The sequence below is a fragment of the Eptatretus burgeri genome, chromosome 5, assembly GCF_056783735.1.
Source record: "Eptatretus burgeri isolate ZD-2024b chromosome 5, Ebu_testis_v1, whole genome shotgun sequence".
NCBI classification, from domain to species: Eukaryota; Metazoa; Chordata; class Myxini; order Myxiniformes; family Myxinidae; genus Eptatretus; species Eptatretus burgeri.
This window is the reverse complement of record NC_140965.1, coordinates 38,456,424-38,473,546: the sequence shown is the minus strand read 5'-3', so window position 1 is coordinate 38,473,546 and position 17,123 is coordinate 38,456,424. Positions and strand designations below refer to the sequence as shown.

At 42.0% G+C, this 17,123-nt stretch overlaps 2 protein-coding genes across 10 annotated transcripts in view; one reads left to right on the top strand and one right to left on the bottom strand.

Annotated features, from left to right (window-relative positions):
* Positions 1–584: 584 nt before the first annotated feature.
* The window catches only part of VCPIP1 (valosin containing protein interacting protein 1), a 29,814-nt gene continuing 13,275 nt past the window's right edge, over positions 585–17,123 (top strand). Inside the window, exons 1-4 of one of the 4 annotated variants that reach the window (XM_085881505.1) lie at positions 585–841; positions 5,890–6,198; positions 6,426–6,578; positions 15,668–15,911. In XM_085881505.1, the coding sequence (XP_085737631.1) occupies positions 5,980–6,198; positions 6,426–6,578; positions 15,668–15,911 (616 nt within the window). In that variant the 5' untranslated portion in view covers positions 585–841; positions 5,890–5,979. Of the gene's footprint in view, positions 1,106–5,886; positions 6,199–6,425; positions 6,579–15,667; positions 15,912–17,123 lie in introns of all 4 variants that reach the window. The other 3 variants (XM_085881504.1, XM_085881503.1, XM_085881502.1) reach the window with 3 other exon arrangements.
* The window catches only part of LOC147026263 (uncharacterized), a 44,095-nt gene continuing 38,723 nt past the window's right edge, over positions 11,752–17,123 (bottom strand). For all 6 annotated transcript variants that reach the window (XR_015058264.1, XR_015058260.1, XR_015058261.1 and 3 more), the window contains one exon: positions 11,752–15,908. The gene's annotated coding sequence lies outside the window, so the exon portion shown is untranslated. The remainder of the gene's footprint in view (positions 15,909–17,123) is intronic.

The window sequence follows — 17,123 nt, the reverse complement described above, 5'->3', positions numbered from 1 at the left end:
GATAATGGGGGGAAATTTTACAGCTTTTTTTAACCATTAAAACAAGAGTCGTTTCGAACCGGATTGTGTAACATGTCTGTAAACGGTGCATTTTCCTCTTTGGATTGTTAACCACAGCACACGGTTGGAATCCGTGGTGGCGATTTGTTCGAGAATCGTTTGTACTTCGATGTAAGTGGTCCAAGGTTGTGCATAATTCCACGTCGAGTTATGCGACACGTGGTGCGGTGAAGGTTAACATCGGTAACGGGGGCGAGAATAAACATGTCGTGAGTCGACAAACCATCTGGATAATTCACCAAAAGTCTGATTCTTTGAAATTCTTAACATGCGAAGAGGTTTGCTGCGCCTGCGTTGATATCCAATGTATGGCGCCGCAGCAATGTAATTCGCTGTATTTTTTTTTTTTTGATCAAGTTCTGTTCAGGTTTTTTTTTTCCCAACTAATTCTGCGCGGGTTACACTTCTATATTTGTTCGTGTTTATTAATTATATGATAATATTATTCGACATATCCAAAATAATGTCGTGGAATCGCTTCAAAATGCACTGAAAAGGAGGCCGAAGGGAGAAAAAAAATTCCTTTTTAACGGCCATGATGGTGTAGTTCGCGACGGCCCTCGATTTATTTTTTTTGTTTTTTTTTCCCGTCCAGTGCGACTATTTGATTGAGCCTGTTCTCTTTTAAGAATGTGTAAAGTGATCGTACATTAGTTTGACTTTCATGTTCGGAGTGCGTGCTTTATGTTTGAGCTGAGATAGTCGTTCAAAAGCAAAGAACCGACCAGGAAGAAGTCAAAAAAAAAGGAAAACGGAAGATCGCCTGAAGTATACGGATGTGGTGTGTACACTGCAGTAATAATAATAATAATAATAAGGAAACACGACAGAGCTGTAGAACCAGTGACCGGTAGGCCGGTACTCGCGTGAACGTGACATGCTGCCCGCCGGCAGGAAGGGCCGCGATCGCCGGACCGTTGCTCGGACCTGTCCCGATGAGTCATGCCAAGGTCCACTCATCCTGCCCGCGGCCGGGGGTGATGTTCAATGCTCCGCCTGTGGGCAGCGATTCTCGCAAGGCCGTGTGGGCGACATGGGGGAAGAGGTGACACCATGTGCATATGCGTTATTATGTGTTTGATGTGGTTCGAATCCCGGCCCAACCGTTACTCGTCTTTAAAGGTTATCCGTGCTGCTTTCCTTGTTCGATTAAAAAAAAAAAAAAAGGGGATAGAGCACGGACGAACGACCATAGGTTGGCAACCATTGCGCAGGCTTTGATTGATGTGCCTGATGGCTTCCCCTCCTCCTGTGTTGAGGTTCCCTCATCCATCTCCTCTCGTGGTCTTTCACTTGAACATCCTCGAGTGGAATCCAGCGATGTTCTTACCCACGTCCCGCTATCATTTCTCCACCGGGGATGACACCAAACTCTTGTTTTCCATCGCACGTCGTGTCTGATTGAAACATTTCATGGAGAGAATGAAAATTCCACGTCTTGGCAGTGTGGATATCCATGTATTATTAAATAAAATAAAAAATAAAATCTGATGATAGACCGTGAATTCAATTTCAGGGGGTGCCAAATAGGTCAAATGCAGTGTGACCACTCCTCATTTTCATAAATGGCAAGGTGAGCCAGTGAAAAAAAGCCAAGAATTCACAAGGTTTCGGAAAAGCGATGATAATAGAAAACCAAGACGCTAAGGTGAACAACGAATAGCCAATATCTTGTGAAAAAAGCCAAGGAGTGGTCACACTGGTCAAATGTCGTGCTAACCACTTGCTGTCAGTCGCATGTTGTGACTTGTGATGCGACCAAATGTGCTTTGAAGGACCCAAGATGCAAGTTTTCACCCCCTTGCATGACATGATACCCTCGAGGTATGCAGACACACCTCTGAGCTATCTCACCTGGGTTCGGACGTCGACCAGCATGTAATATCAACCGTCATCTTGGTGTTTCGCAGCAAGGACGAGGCAACAGCAATGTGTGTGACGTCCCTTGGATGGACGTTAAACTGGACGTCCCCGTCTGCCGGCATTACTTCGTTGACGTTAAACATTCGGGTTAACTACCCGACCATTTATCATCAAGTGAGGAAGCGGCACCATTTTTTAAAGTATTTTGTATGACCTCACCAGGAAAAGAACTTTCAGGCCACCCTGCATGGAAAACTTTGGAAATTTTATCCGTGGGATAAGTAATTTATCCACAAGATGGTCCTTTTATCTGAGCTTTGAGAAACCGGGTGCATGTTTCATGTGAATGGTCTTCTTGGGATACGTCGGGCAACCGATTCTGGTATCTGGTCTTGTTTTTGCCAAGGTTTAGGTGATTATGTCATCCTCGAGTTCCTCCACTGTGCTGAATGTTTTATATTTCAAACTTGGTGGAATTTTTTTTTTTAATCCTTTTAAAACGCTTTGAAATCCTATTCACGAATGCATGTGCTTTGCACGTCTTCTCTTACATCTGATTCCATTTCAAATCTTTTCCTGTCTGCCAGATGATGATGAGTCTTTAACGGCCACAATTATTCCCACTTTTGTGGGGTTTCCTGGGGAGAATGTTTTGGCCGAAGTCTTTCACGGCCTGGTCTGGTCTGAACTGACATTTGACGAAGTAGGCCAGAGCAGGAATTGTGCCTTTGAATTGACACTTGTGCCTTTGATGCATACTTGCGTGGAATTTACCGTATCAGGTGCAGCTAACCAGAGCTGCCAAGTACGCACTGGCTAACGAGAACCAATCAGTGGGGTAAAACTTCCTGGCTAACACTACGTGCGGATGCAGGAAAATACATGACAAACTGGGTACATTCATAATGATAGCAATTTATTTATAAAGTGAGAGTGAGGAAAGGCATGTGGAACAATAAGCAAAGGTTTTAATACACAGGAATATGTACAGAAGGGGAAAGCCAGGATTTGTGGGGTGTGGCAAAGGAAATGCAAGTATTTACAAAAGAGGACACAGTGCAGAGCTAACCCGATGTAATACTTCTACAATCTTGACTTGCATTAACACAAGCAAATGCAACCCATCGCTTCGCTGATGTGAATATTAAGACTTGGGGGGTGGGGGAGGTGGAATGAGGAGTAGTTGGGCGAGAGGGGATAGTGGGGAGGGGGAGGAGGTGTCCTGGACATGCTTTGATGGGGTGACGGATGGTCCCCTTATGCCTTTGGGGGTGGGGGGGATGAGGGGGGAGTGAATTCAATCTGGCATTATTACAGGATTAACCAAAATTGGGAGGGCATTTTCCTTCAATTGGCGAAAAAGCCATGTCGGTGTTAATGCCTTTATTTAATTTGCACACATACGATAAGCTCTGGAATCTCTTAACCTGAGACGAATTGCAGAATTGATCTGTGCAGCAATTGTAACTGCGAAAAAAAAATTCTTTTTTTTTTTTAAAAAGCTTTCATTTGTTCAATTCTCACATTCTTTGATATCTCTTCCTCTCCTCGACCTCTGGAGAGTTGTTTAGTTGTGGAGGGATGTTTGGGAGGAGGATAGTGTGAGGGGATGGGAAGACAGCATACCGAGACATTATCAGGGTGATAAAATGCGCCCAAACAGCAATGTTTTCTTTTTAACAGCCGTGTTCTTTATAAAACCAGATGGCAGCATTTAAAAATCAAAACCCATGCTGTCTACCTCGCAAAGGCCTGCATGCATGCCACGCACCCCCCTCCCAATATGCATTCCTCGAACCTCCTCGCAGTCCATACTAACCAATGCATGCACACCGGTGATGCTCACCATTTCACTCGCACTGATGCATGGATTTCTCCACACTCGCATTGCACAGTGGCACGTCCCACATTGCTTCGATACCTCAGCACGTCTGTTCCCAACGTGGCTTTGGCCCTGCAGCATGTTTGCTCCGCAAGTGCAGGAGCATATGGTTCATGAAACGGCTACATGACCACCTCTGCAGTGCCATGCACCACGGGCCCAGGTGCAAATTTGAGTTCAAGTTCAAATTGTATGCCTGCGAAACCCACACACTGCATGCATGCAGACGCACGCACGCACACACACTGAGCCAATCAACATACTTATCAAAAAAATGTTTTTTTTTGCCAAGTAACAAACAGAAAGGGGTGAAAACAACCTCCTTCACCTTCGGGGGTGGAGGTAATTCGTCCGTGAGAGTAGATCGTGTTTCCAAAGCAAGGCATGTTTGAATAGGTTGAACAAAAAGGCGAATTAAGACCCCAGCAAGCTGACGGTGGGTTGACCAAGGATGATGCACTGCTAAAAGATAATTAAATAAGGCCGTTAATTATCTTCAAAAGGGGTGATTAAATTAACCCAAACACCCAATTTTCACTCCATCACTACATTGGAGTTCCCGTAGTATACATGCAAAGTTTCAGGCCGCTAGGTTTCATGGTTTTGGAGTTATGGAGGAGAGACACCCACTGACACGCGGGCGCGCGCACACACACAGTCATTTATTAGTATAGATTACAGGTGCCATCAGACACATACCCAAGAAAATTAGAAAGCAAGAAAGACAGAAAATGTTTGAGGTGTTTGTGACCTCTTTTGCACCTGGTGCGATCCATGGGACCATGCTTCCCAGTCACTTAGGAAGGGGAGGAGGGGAGGTAAAACACCAAACTTGCGCTCACTTGTATTATAAAATAACTATTCTAATCTATCCCCCATTTTATCCCTAGACCAGATTAGTAAAGATACAAATGGCTCTTGAGCACATTGTTGCCATTGTGTTTTCATCTGCTACCAATGAGGATTGAAAGAATCCTTGTCCTGATCATGACTTTAAAGACTTCCTTTCGATTGAACTCATTTTCTTGTTTCAAACATATTTTGTTGCAACTTAAATTATCCTTCGGTGTCTTTCGCAAATAATGGGTGAATTTTTTCCGGCACCCTGAACAAATTACAAATTCCTGCACCTTCGGTCGAATGTCAGACCTGGCCACCCAGTTCCTGAAGGACTTGAGCCAACAAACTTCCTTGGCTGACCCCACAAAATGGTGGGGATAATTGGAGCCATTGAAGAAGTGTTTCTTTGTCGAAGTGCCAAATATTGCGACGAGTTCAATGAGTTGACTTTGGCATGCAGAGTTTTATCATTACACCTGCATTTCCAATCTGTTCACACACTTGCTCTGAGTATCCCTTTTCACTGCGGGCTGGACTTCTCAATCTCTTTGATTATGACTTGTTAATTTGCACAAGGATGACATTGTCAGCTTCTCACCACGATGTCACGTTTACAGGACTTGCTGCATTTGCAATTGGGAATATTAGTTATCTTGGGCAAATTGCTGATTTTTTTTTCTTCTTTATTTTATGCTACATGCTCGTCACCGTACAGTGGTACCGAGTACCACCTAACTCTCTCTGTGCACACTCCTAGTTGATAAAATGCGAGCAGATTCAACTCTACATCTCAAATAGTCGGTTCTTACACATTGCTCATGATGGTAGATATCCACGCTCAAGTCCCTGATGCTGCATTTGGCCATTGTCTCCATATATCGTTGTAATTCATGTTAAAGTAAACTTTGCATTGATGCTTTTTCCCAGCAGTATATATATATATATATATATATATATATATATATATATATATATATATATATATATATATATATATATATATATATATATATATATATATATATATATATATATATATATATTAAACAAGCTCCACCATTGGCCTTGCATCACTTTTAAAAGCAATAAAAGTATTCTGTGTTCTTAATGCAGCACAATTGATTCTGTCTGTCATTTTTGCTGCTGTAATCACAATTGTTAATCGTTAATGGGTAAAATGTACCACCTGATCTCCAAATGTAAACCTCTTTGTTCCCTTTCTATTCTTGTCTTCTTTTCAGCAGGTGACTCTCCACAATCTATTGCGGAATTTTCTACTTACTGGTACAACCTCATCTGCAGCAAAGCCAGCCATTGCCCCAGCGCAGCGCATCATGGGTCTTACAAACCTCCAGTGCAAGCTGCTTTCACCAATCTTAACGTGCTATGGCATGGACAAGGCGACTGGCAAAGCACGCCCTCTACGGGACATGAAACAGGGCGAGATGTTCGACTGTGCTGTGCTCGCGGATCGAGCCTTCCAAATCGACATTGCACACCTTGACGTCGAAGGATACGGGCGTGACCGGTCTGGCAGTGTTACTTATTTGAAGGTGGCTTTGGGGATATTTATAGTAGGATGGTTAGGACAAATGGTAATTGGTAAACAACAAACACCATGTATAAAGAGGAAAAGCAGTTGTTGATGAGGATAGTTCATCTTGGGTAAGGTTACAATGAATTTTGAGTGAGCAGTGATCGTTACTTGTAATGTGCGGGTTTCTTTTCTGAGTTGTGTTTATGGTTGGCTATTTAATTGGTGCCATCTTCTTCGTGACAGGAAACACTTAAACTTATCCAGAATGCAAACGAGGATGAGGACCGGCTTATTCCGATTCATGCAGAGATGGATGGTCATTGCCTCGTGCACGCGGTTTCCCGTGCACTTGTAGGGTGGGAGCTATTCTGGCATTCTCTGCGTGAGAACCTCAAGGTACTTTCTTGATAAAATATATATTGTGTTCGATGCTCTTAACCTTTGGTCATCTGTAACTATTGGTTCACGAGTCAGTAAGTGACCATACCACTATATTCGTTATGGGTGTGTGTCTGTCTGTCTGTCTGTCCCAAGCATAGCTCCATGGGTTTTGATCCGATCCTGATAAAATTTGGGAGGGAGGTTTATATCATGATCTAGTTGTGTTTTCCTGAGAATGTGCATGCTGCGCCCATTATGGGTGGAGCCACGTCCAAAAAACATGTGTTTTTAGGGGGTAGCCGATTTCAAGTTACATCTTCTCCGAGGGGGTTTGTCGAATCTGGCAGGGGTTTCGGTATTTGGTTAGCCCAATGGCATCTGCATAGCCCCACGGAGCTCGATTTTTTTTTCATTTTCGTCCCAAGGTCAAGGTCACAAGGTCATGAACTCAGAAAATGTCAAATAAATCAATAAATTGGGCATCGAGCTCCTAGGGTTTTCAATTGTTTCAAATGAAAGTTGGTATGCAAGTAGTGCTCTTCGAGTACTACAACTTTTGGTTCACGAGTCAGTAAGTGACGGCTATATTTGTTATGGGTGTGTGTCTGTCTGTCTGTCTGTCTGTCCCGAGCATAGCTCCGTGGGTTTTGATCCGATCCTGGTAAAATTTGGGTGGGAGGTTTATATCATGATCTAGTTGTGTTTTCCTGAGAATGGGTGTGCTGCGCCCATTATGGGCAGAGCCACGCCCAAAAAACGTGTTTTTAGGTGGGTAGCCCATTTCAAGTTACATCTTTTCCTCGGGGGTTTGTCGAATTTGGCAGGGGTTTCGGTATTTGGTGAGCCCAATGGCACCTGCATAGCCCCACAGAGCTTGATTTTTCATTTTCGTCTCAAGGTCGACGTCACAGCGTCACAAACTTAGAAAATGTCAAAAAAATCAATAAATTGGGCATCGAGCTCCTAGGGTTTTCAACTGTTTCGAATGAAAGTTGGTATGCAAGTCGTGCTCTTCGAGTACGACAACTTTCATCATTTATATTTTTCCCGATTCCCGCCAGTTTGCCCGTGGCATCCCCTCGAAGGTCAAAAAATAAAAAGGCGAACCGTGTATATTGCTCGTGAACCATCGCCGTCTCCAGACTTGTTATTATAATAATAATTATTATTATTATTATTATGATTATTTTGATCCAACTTCATTCGTTGGTTTCTGGAGCAATGAAGGCCAAGGATGAAGATTGCTTCATGTTCTTTTATTGAGTGAAAAGGACCAAATGAGACAGCTTGTGGTTAAAAGGTCACACATGACCATTTGCAAACTTAAGGCCCATCGGTACATTTTTACAACGCATGTTTTTATGCCTCTGCTGACTAAGTCGCTGGAGGCATTATGTTTTTGGGTTGTCTGTCTGTTCATACGTTGTCTTTATGTATGTATGTACATTTGTATGTACGTACATGCGTTCATGCAAATTTTCTCTGTTTCTCTGCAACTGCTTATATTATCCGATTGACACAAATTTTTTGCCATATATGCTACTACTCATGCAGAATGTTTTCATGATAATTATGATGTCATAGGTCACGTGGTGTGGCAGTCATGTTGGAAAAAAAGAAAAGCTTTGGACCTCTATCTCTGAAACCACTCCGTGAAAAAAAAATGAAACTTGGCACATCTCAAATACTCCTCATGGGAAATAGGTGTGATATGTATATATATATATATATATATATATATATATATATATATATATATATATATATATATATATATATATATATATATATATATATATATATATTTGATGATGTCATAGGTGGCTTCGTTACGATATCATAATTGCATATGTCAAACGCTTTATCCAATCAATATGAAAAATTTTGAGGGTCATGTAGAGCTAAATTGTATGGAGGTAAAAATCGATGACGTCATTAGTCACGTGATTCGGTAACCATATTTTTTCACATGAAAGCTTTCAAAAATCTTCTTCTCCGAAACGGCTGAACAGATCGAGGCAAAATTTTACAGGTATGATCGCCTATCCATGAGGAACAAAAAGTTCTCCACCGATTACGGAGGTCACATGGTTTGACTGCCATGATTTTTTTGAAGCATAAACTTTTAAAAACCATCACCAAAACAGTTTGTCAGATCGAGGGGAAACTTCACCCATAGGTTCTCCAAGCCTTGTGAATACCAGGGTGTTCATTAATTATAATTAGCAAGTCACATGGTCTGGCAGCCATATTGGATTCAACAAAAATTAAAAAATATATATATATTTCTTTGGAACCGCTTCATCAATCGATGTGAAACTTCACAATTATGATCTCGTAGTCACGGGGAACGTATGTTTTACATTTCAACCTGATCGGACGCATAGACATCCAGAATTATTTAATCTTTTCGATGTGGGTTCAGGGATTTAAATCAAACTTGGTGCAAGTATGTATCATGATGTAATAATGTGTGCGGGGGCATATCTGGCAACGTTGCGATGTCAAATAGTGCCCTTCTAGTTTTAAATTGCATTTGTCCATTGGAAATGAAAGAAAATAAGAACTCGCATTCATGCCAATCCATAAACAGAATGCTCATCTCAGGGTGGCACATTACCCAGCACAAGCAATGCAAAAAGTGGGGTTAAGCAATTGGTTCACTTTGTCTGTCCTGTCTACAAATGTCAGATTATGATCAAGGAACAACTTGATTTCAATTGAATGTTATATTTTGAACACAAATTAGAACAGGAATCGGAAAACGAAACTGCAGTTTCGTAGTACTTTGGCTCTGAATCTTGTCCCGATCGCACATGCGCAGATACACTTTATTTACTCTGTCTGCCTGCTGGCAGTCAAACAAAATTGAAAATCATTCCAAACAGGAAACTTACTGTTTTTAAGGATGTCATAAAGGACACAAACAACGGGCACAAAAAACGAATGTAACATACTCAATAAGACGGTGTATAAATCATTGCATCCAAAGCGGTAAAGTTCCAGATTTTTTTTCTACAACCTTTAAAGTTTATTTTATTTCCATTCAATTGTATACTTGAATACTAGAGAGCATAAATCACTTTTTTGCCACTTTCAAAACCCTTCCGCTTAGCAGCACTTGGACATGTTAAATAAGGCGGTGTATAAGGCACTGCATCAACAGCGCTTAATTTCCAGAATTTTTTTTTATACCACCTTTAAAATCATTATTTTATTTCAATTGAATTATATATTTGAACACTGAATGGGGCAAGGTATTTTATGAACTCTAGTCTCTATCTAGTTTGTCGGTGGTTAAAACTTTGCTGCTTTGCTTCACTGCCGTGGCTTTCAAAGCACAATCTTCAAATCATCCCATATATGTTCCAGCGGCCACGGCTTTATACCAGGAAGCAGCATGTTTTTATGGATCAGAATATGATCACGCAGACCTCAGAGTTTTTGTGACTGCAACTTCATTTCACTCTGAAACCTGGGGCAAATTAATGAATGAATTGATGAACAAGAAAGCCTCCTAAAATGCAAAGCATGTCTGCTTTGTACTCAAACTAAACTTGATGAAAACGACAGTTAAAAAATTGTACATTTTATTAATTTGTGTTTTCTCAAAATAAAAATGTAAAAATGGAATGGCCTGAACAGACACACTGAAGCTGAGGCTGAATGGTAGATAAATAATGAAACACTCACCTGATTGAAAAAAATAGGGCCACGCATCCTGAAGCTCACCTGGATTTGTCACTCAGTCACTCAAACTGCCGGCAGAGCACCGTAGACCCTGATTTTTTTTTGATTTTTTTTTGGTAATGCCATGAACAAACTTTGGTACATCATGGGTGATGAAAGTCGTGGTCAAGTTTCATCAAAATCGTGTGTAGTTTCAGAGAAGAGAGCAAATACCTCTTTTGGGGGGTCAAAAACCTCCCTCTAGACCCCCTTAATGAGCACAGATTTTGATGCGGTCAATGCACTTTGGTCCATCATGCATGATTAATGTTGTGAAGTTTCATCGAAATTGTGTGTGGAGTTTTGGAGGAGACAGCAAATACCTTTTTTGGGAGGTCAAAAACCCCATTAATCTGAAACTGGGAAGGAGATTCACATTTCAGCAGGACAATGATCCGAAGTACAAAGCTAAAGCCCCACTTGAGTGGCTGAATAATAATAAAATAACTCCTCTTGAGTGGCCCAGTCTAAGTCCTGACTTGAACCCAACTGAGCCATTCCATGTAACTTTCTCTAGCGGTCACACGAGTCACAGATTTCAAAGTGCTGTCATTCAATGAAGAATGATTCATTCGGAATTTTATTTCTGCAGGCTTGTAGAACGTTGGGCCCTTTGGATGTGGGCCAAAAATAAATCCGAATGAATCATTCTTCATTGAATGACAGCACTTTGAAGTCTGTGACTTGTGTGACCACTAGAGAAAGTTACATGGAATGGCTCAACTGAGCATTTATGGAGAGAATTTAAAATTCAGTCCATCGATGATCCCCAACAAACTTGGCAGAACTGGAACAATTTTCACGTGAAGAATGGGCAAATATTTCACCATCTCATTGTACAAAGCTGGGAGAGACCTCCCCAAAAAGGCTCGCCTCAGTCAGTCATTGCTGCAAAAGGTGCTTTCCACCAAGTACTGACCTAAGGGGTTGAATACTTTTACAACCAGTGAATTTTGATTTGTCAATGTTTTTTGTCGGTATTCTTGACATGTAACCTCCTTCAACCAAAACGGTGTTTAGTTTGATCTCTTCAGTAATGAGCCAAAAAATATCATTTGGAAAATTGTTTCCACTTAATTTTTAATTCATCTGAATGGAGGTAGCATTATTGGTAGGTGGTGAATACTTTTGCAGGCCACTGTAAGTACAAACAAACAAAAAGAGTACAAATACTTTTGTTCTGCATTCTGGTTCTCTAGTCTAGAATTGGAAGCACATTGGTAAAGGTTTGAACCAGATGGAAAGAAGGAGCAAAGGTTGAGGGAGGGGAGGAGTGAGGGAGAATTGTAATTGGTTAGACCATAATTGCCTCTCCCCCTCCTCACCCCCAAACACTTCACTCAAGAATTGTATTTTTGAGGCCATGCCAAGAGAAATGGAACATTGCTGGTTCTTGGTTGTGCCATTAACATTTATAAGTATAGTCAAACAGTATTCTGTTAAATAGTTGTTTAAAGCATTCACCATGAAACGTCGTCTTTTATTTCTTCCCCCCCCCCTATGAAATTGAGGCTCTGGGAGAGCAAATTGACAGAGGGGGAAAAAAGGCAACAAACTAACAGTGGGGCAACAAGTGGGGGAAATGAATAACCAGTGAAAGAGGAAGGGGAAGAAGTTCAGCAACAAGGCCCACAAAGACACACAGCCTGAACAAGGGCACACAAACCCAGCATATGTGAATCCACTCAAAAAATCTTCAAATACATTACATCAGCAACTAGAGAGTTCATAGAACCCATTACCCCACACGGTCTTTGAGAAAAAGGACATGGGAATAGACTTTTAAACTCTTGCTTTGCGTTTCTGAGCAAGATCTGCAAAAGTTTTGTCCATAAAGTTTTTTCCATCTCTACCCTGAATATGCTGCTTCTGCTCTCCCAACAATGGATGGAGGTCCTCAATGCCGGACATGAAATCAGAGCCATATCCCGAGACATATCGCGTGCTTTTGACATGGTCTGGCACCCTGCCCTGCTCACCAAACTCTCCTCCTGTGGTATCCAAGGCCATCTCCACTCATGGCTCGCAGACTTCCTCTCCAGTCGCAGTCAACGCGTGGCCCTAAATGGAGTTCTTTCATCCCCTCTTCCTGTCCAGCCTGGAGTTCCTCAAGGTAGCATTCTGTGCATTGTTCTTTTTCTGGTTTTCATCAATGATCTCTCCTACTCTCTGGAAAATCCTCTATCTCTTTGCTGATGACTCCACCCTCTGCCGTACCATCTGTCATCCCTCAGACCGGCAAGCAGCAGATTCTTAAGCTCACTGCTGATCTGGATAAAATCACAAACTAGTCCAACACGTGGAACATGTCTTTCAATCCGGACAAATCTCACACTCTCACTATGTCTCTCTGAAAGGACCGTTTAGAACCCCCCCCCCCCAATCCACTTTCTCAACAATCCTCTGGAAGAAGTCCTTTCTTTCAAGCTTCTGGATCTCACGATCTGCCATGATCTTTCCTGGGAAAGCCACATTTCAAACCTCGCCTCCAAAGTCGGTCACCGACTGGGAATCCTCCATCGTGCAAAGTCCTTTCTCGGCCCACCTGAGCTCCTGACCACTTACAAAGCTTTCGTCCGCAGCCTGATGAAGGACTGCTCTCCCCTCTCGGCTGGTGCTTCCGCCTCTCACCTTTCTCGGCTTCACGCTGTGGAAACCAAGGCATTTTGGATCATTGGCATCTCCCACGATGAGGCCGAGTCTTTGGGCCTCTCACTCTCTCACCGTAGGCAGGTCGGTGGTCTTTCTGTCTTCTACCATCTCCTCTCCAGCCCCTGTTCTCTCTGCGATTTGTCCCCACCATATAAATAAATAAAATAATTTATTTCCGCAGGGTTCTCAAGGTCTGCCAACAACCCCCTTCTGGTAAAACTACAAAAATCACGAATCACTGCTCACCTTCACTCTTTCATTCCTCGTTTTTTCCCGCCTTTGGAATAAACTCCCTCACTCTCTTCAATCCCATTCTTTCCCCCAGGCCTTCAAAACAGCTGTTCACCACCACCTCTTATCATCCCACATCCAAATCCTCGATCTTTTCTACCCCCATTAATCCACCCAAGCCCACCTCCTTCAAATTCCCTGCTTTCCTTCCTGAAAGTCCCTGTAATGTCCATCTTGTATTCCCCATGTTCCCCACCCATCCCTCTCCCTTCCACAGATCTCCTGATATCTCTGTTCCCCACTGTTTTGTCCTTCCCACTCCCGCCTCTCTTGTCTCATGCCCCCCCCTTGCTGTGCGTTGTTTGTTAGCTCTCATACGAGCCTCGACAAGATATACAAAAACAACAACAAAAAAAACCTTGTGTTACAGGCATGATAGTAACAACACAGCATGATGCACTGCCATATTTGTCAGAATGCAGGATCCCAAACTGTTCTGCTCTCAGGGCATGAGATGGCATGAATGCTGATTCCATAGTTTTTCTCATTGTTGCTCTGCCCTCGGGGCATGGATATTTTGTCCAAGTACTACTAAACAGAAGGGTTTTTGAAAGTGGCAAAAGCGGTTTCTGTTCTACATTGTTCAAGTATATAATTCAATTGAAATAAAATAATTGATTTTAAAGGTTTTAGAATTTTTACAATTTATTTATTTCAAGTTTATTGCCCTTGATGCAGCATGTTTTGCATACCATATTTAACACGTTACATTAGTTATTCATGTGTTTTGTTTGTGTTCTTTATGACATTCTTAAAAACAGGAAGTTTACTGTTTGGAATAATTTTCAATTTTGTTTGACTGCCAACAGGCAAACAAAGTTTTAAAAAAAAAGAAACAAAAAAAATCTCTCTCCTCTTTGTGCACGTGTGATCGGGTCGTTTGAAGAGCCAAAGTACTGCTAAACTGCAGGTTCATTTTCCGATTCGTGTTCAAAATATTACTTTCAATTGGAATCAAGTTGTTCCTCGATCGTAAACTGACGTTTGTAGACAGGACAGACGTCAAGTATTTGCTTAACTCCGCTTTTTGCTTCACGTGCATGGGGGTTATGAACAAAAACTTCAAAGACAATTCCAGAAGATGTATTCTCAGCTTTCAAAGATAGCCTCTCAGAGCAGTGCAGTACAGCTTCTGACCGAGAAGTAAACCAGAACTGCTATTGATCAGATCCTGATACCCGCTCGCAGTGTACCCATTCCTGCCAACTTGGCCGAGCTGTTGGAAATGCTTCCAACAGCACACTGCTCTGCCTGCCAGATCTACAACTGATATTTGATCATCTGAAAAGCCAAACAGGTTCGGCTAATTATTTTTTAACACTTTATTTGACAAACGAATGCCTGAAAGTATCCTTCACTTTCCAAACTCCAGAACACCAAAAGATACAAAATACTTTGCCATCCATGGGAACACAGCTCGTCGCTCATTGTGTTATCCAGGAGGAATGCAAATATGCATCGTAGGTCAAAAATGGACAATGTGCAAATTTCGCTTTTTTTTTCCTACTCTCACAGAGTACAATATAAAAAAACCCAAGTACAGTATGTCGTTGACTTACGACCTATGCAACTTATGACTGATCGACTTTACGACCACTTTACGACCAGATTGCTCCGTGTCTCCGCCCACTCAGACTGCTCAGTTTCCGCCCCAGCGCCCGCCATTGCTAGCGTGTTAGCGTGGTCTCGGTAAAATTTTTACTTCAAACCCCCAAGATGTGTACCAAGAGGAAATTATCTTTGTCTACTCCTCAACCTGCCAAGAAGGAAAGAAAGGCCATTGATCTCGCCACAAAAATGCAGGTGATCAAACAGTACGAAGGAGGAAAGAAAGTGAATGCGATCGCACATGATCTTAAGTTATCACACTACTGTGTCGACGATTTTGAAAGACAAAGAAAGGATTTGTGAAGCTGTGAAAGGTTCTGCACCCATGCGATCGACAATTATAACAACGCAACGGACCGGGCCCATCCACGAAATGGAGAAACTGCAAATATTAAACCAATGTATGTTTTTGCAAATATTAAACCAATTGTACTGTAGTAGTGCAGTGTTTGACTTGAACAAAGAAAATGTTAATAAAATATGACTTACAGATGATTATTATATCATTATACAGTATAATATACATCTGGTAATTTTTGCATCGGCCTATACACAATAAATAAAGGTAAAAATAAAGGTTGGCCGACTTACGACCAAATCGACTTACGACTGGTTGGTCGGAACCGATCGCAGTCGTAAGTCGACGACTTACTGTACAATACATGCTGTGATTATATAGTTTTAATTTTTTTGTAATTATTTTTCTTACTTGCTCACATGCAGACAAAATGCATCTTGTTTTATGCAAAAGGCCAGTTACGTATGCCTTTTTCAGGACACGGAATTGTGAAAAGCCTTGTCCATTGTATCTCACTTCCCCAAAGGTGCACTTCAAAACAAATCTGCAGCGATACGCGGTCTTGTTCCGGGACTTCGTAGACGCATCTGAGTGGAATGACATCGTGAGCGAATGTGATCCTGCCTTCGTGCCACCCGAAGGCTCGCCATTAGGTCTTCGCAACATCCACATCTTTGGCCTGGCCAATGTACTCCATCGTCCGATATTCCTGCTTGACTCGTGGCAGGGCATGCAGAGTTCCGCAGATTATTCGGCTACTTTCTTGCCTGGTAAACATGGAGTAAATGCAACGGAACGAGTTACTTTAACATTGTGCTGGAGTACTTTTATACTTGTGTAAAGTTTTCTAATCCATCTCAAATTGTGTTGTGGTATAAGGACAGGACTATAAGAATGCAGGACACTGCCTGTACTAGTTACCCAACTTGTTTTACCTGTGCCCCATTTACTGGTGCATATATTTTAGTTTGTAGTTGTGCCTGCATGCTCCTGTGCTTTTTCACTTTCATGGATTAGAGATTATTCAAATGGGGGATCAGTGTTAAGATGTGACATTGTCATTCGTGCAACTTGTGTTTTTTCAAGAAAACCTCTTTTACTACACGTATGCAGTGGATTACTGCAATCTAAAATCCTAAATTGGTTTGGAAGTGTGTGTGTGTGTGTGTGTGTGTGTGTGTGTGTGTGTGTGTGTGTGTGTGTGTGTGTGTGTGTGTGTGTGTGTACAGTTTTACTTATTTATTTGTTTGTCTAATTTATTTACACTAGCCAAACCTGTGTTCTGCGCGAAGTTTCGAAAGTTTGGGTTCGTTAGGACGTCAATATATCCAGTGTTCACAATGTGATTTATCGAATTTCTTTAAATACAATGTTTCTTGTTACATTTTTTTTGTCAAATTCACCTTCTGAGGTAGTCAGCAAGTGCAGAAGGAGCGTTTTACATTGCAGATGCTGTTTTCTCGGAGTGGCAGTACACCTCTCAGCGGTGACGGTCTGTCGACAACAGACGTAATGACGTCAGCGAATGACCGATGATGTCATGATGTCATTACGCCTCTCAGCGGTGACGTCACACGTCGCCATGCAAACGAATGTAAAAATTAGAAAATCGCCAAAAATTCCCAAACCTGTCCATCTGGCGCGATGTCGCATAGCCCATGCTGTTCATTAGACCACAGACCACCCGCATGCTGAAAGTGGCGCCAATCCGTCCGGCAGTTTCGGAGGAGAAACGTTAAATTACACGCAGACATTAACAGAAATAATATATGGGATTGATATAAAGTCCATGGAGGAGCCTGTCATTTAACATGAATTACAATAGACACCAGTGTACTTTGACATGAATTACAAGGACTGCTCCTGTGGCTGCTCGCATTCACCAAGCCGCACATGGCAAGTACGGCGAGCATGTGAAACACCTTTCAACACGAGTTGGAGGTCTTTGTCCTGCAGTGCACTGAAATAAGAAGGTCTGCAGA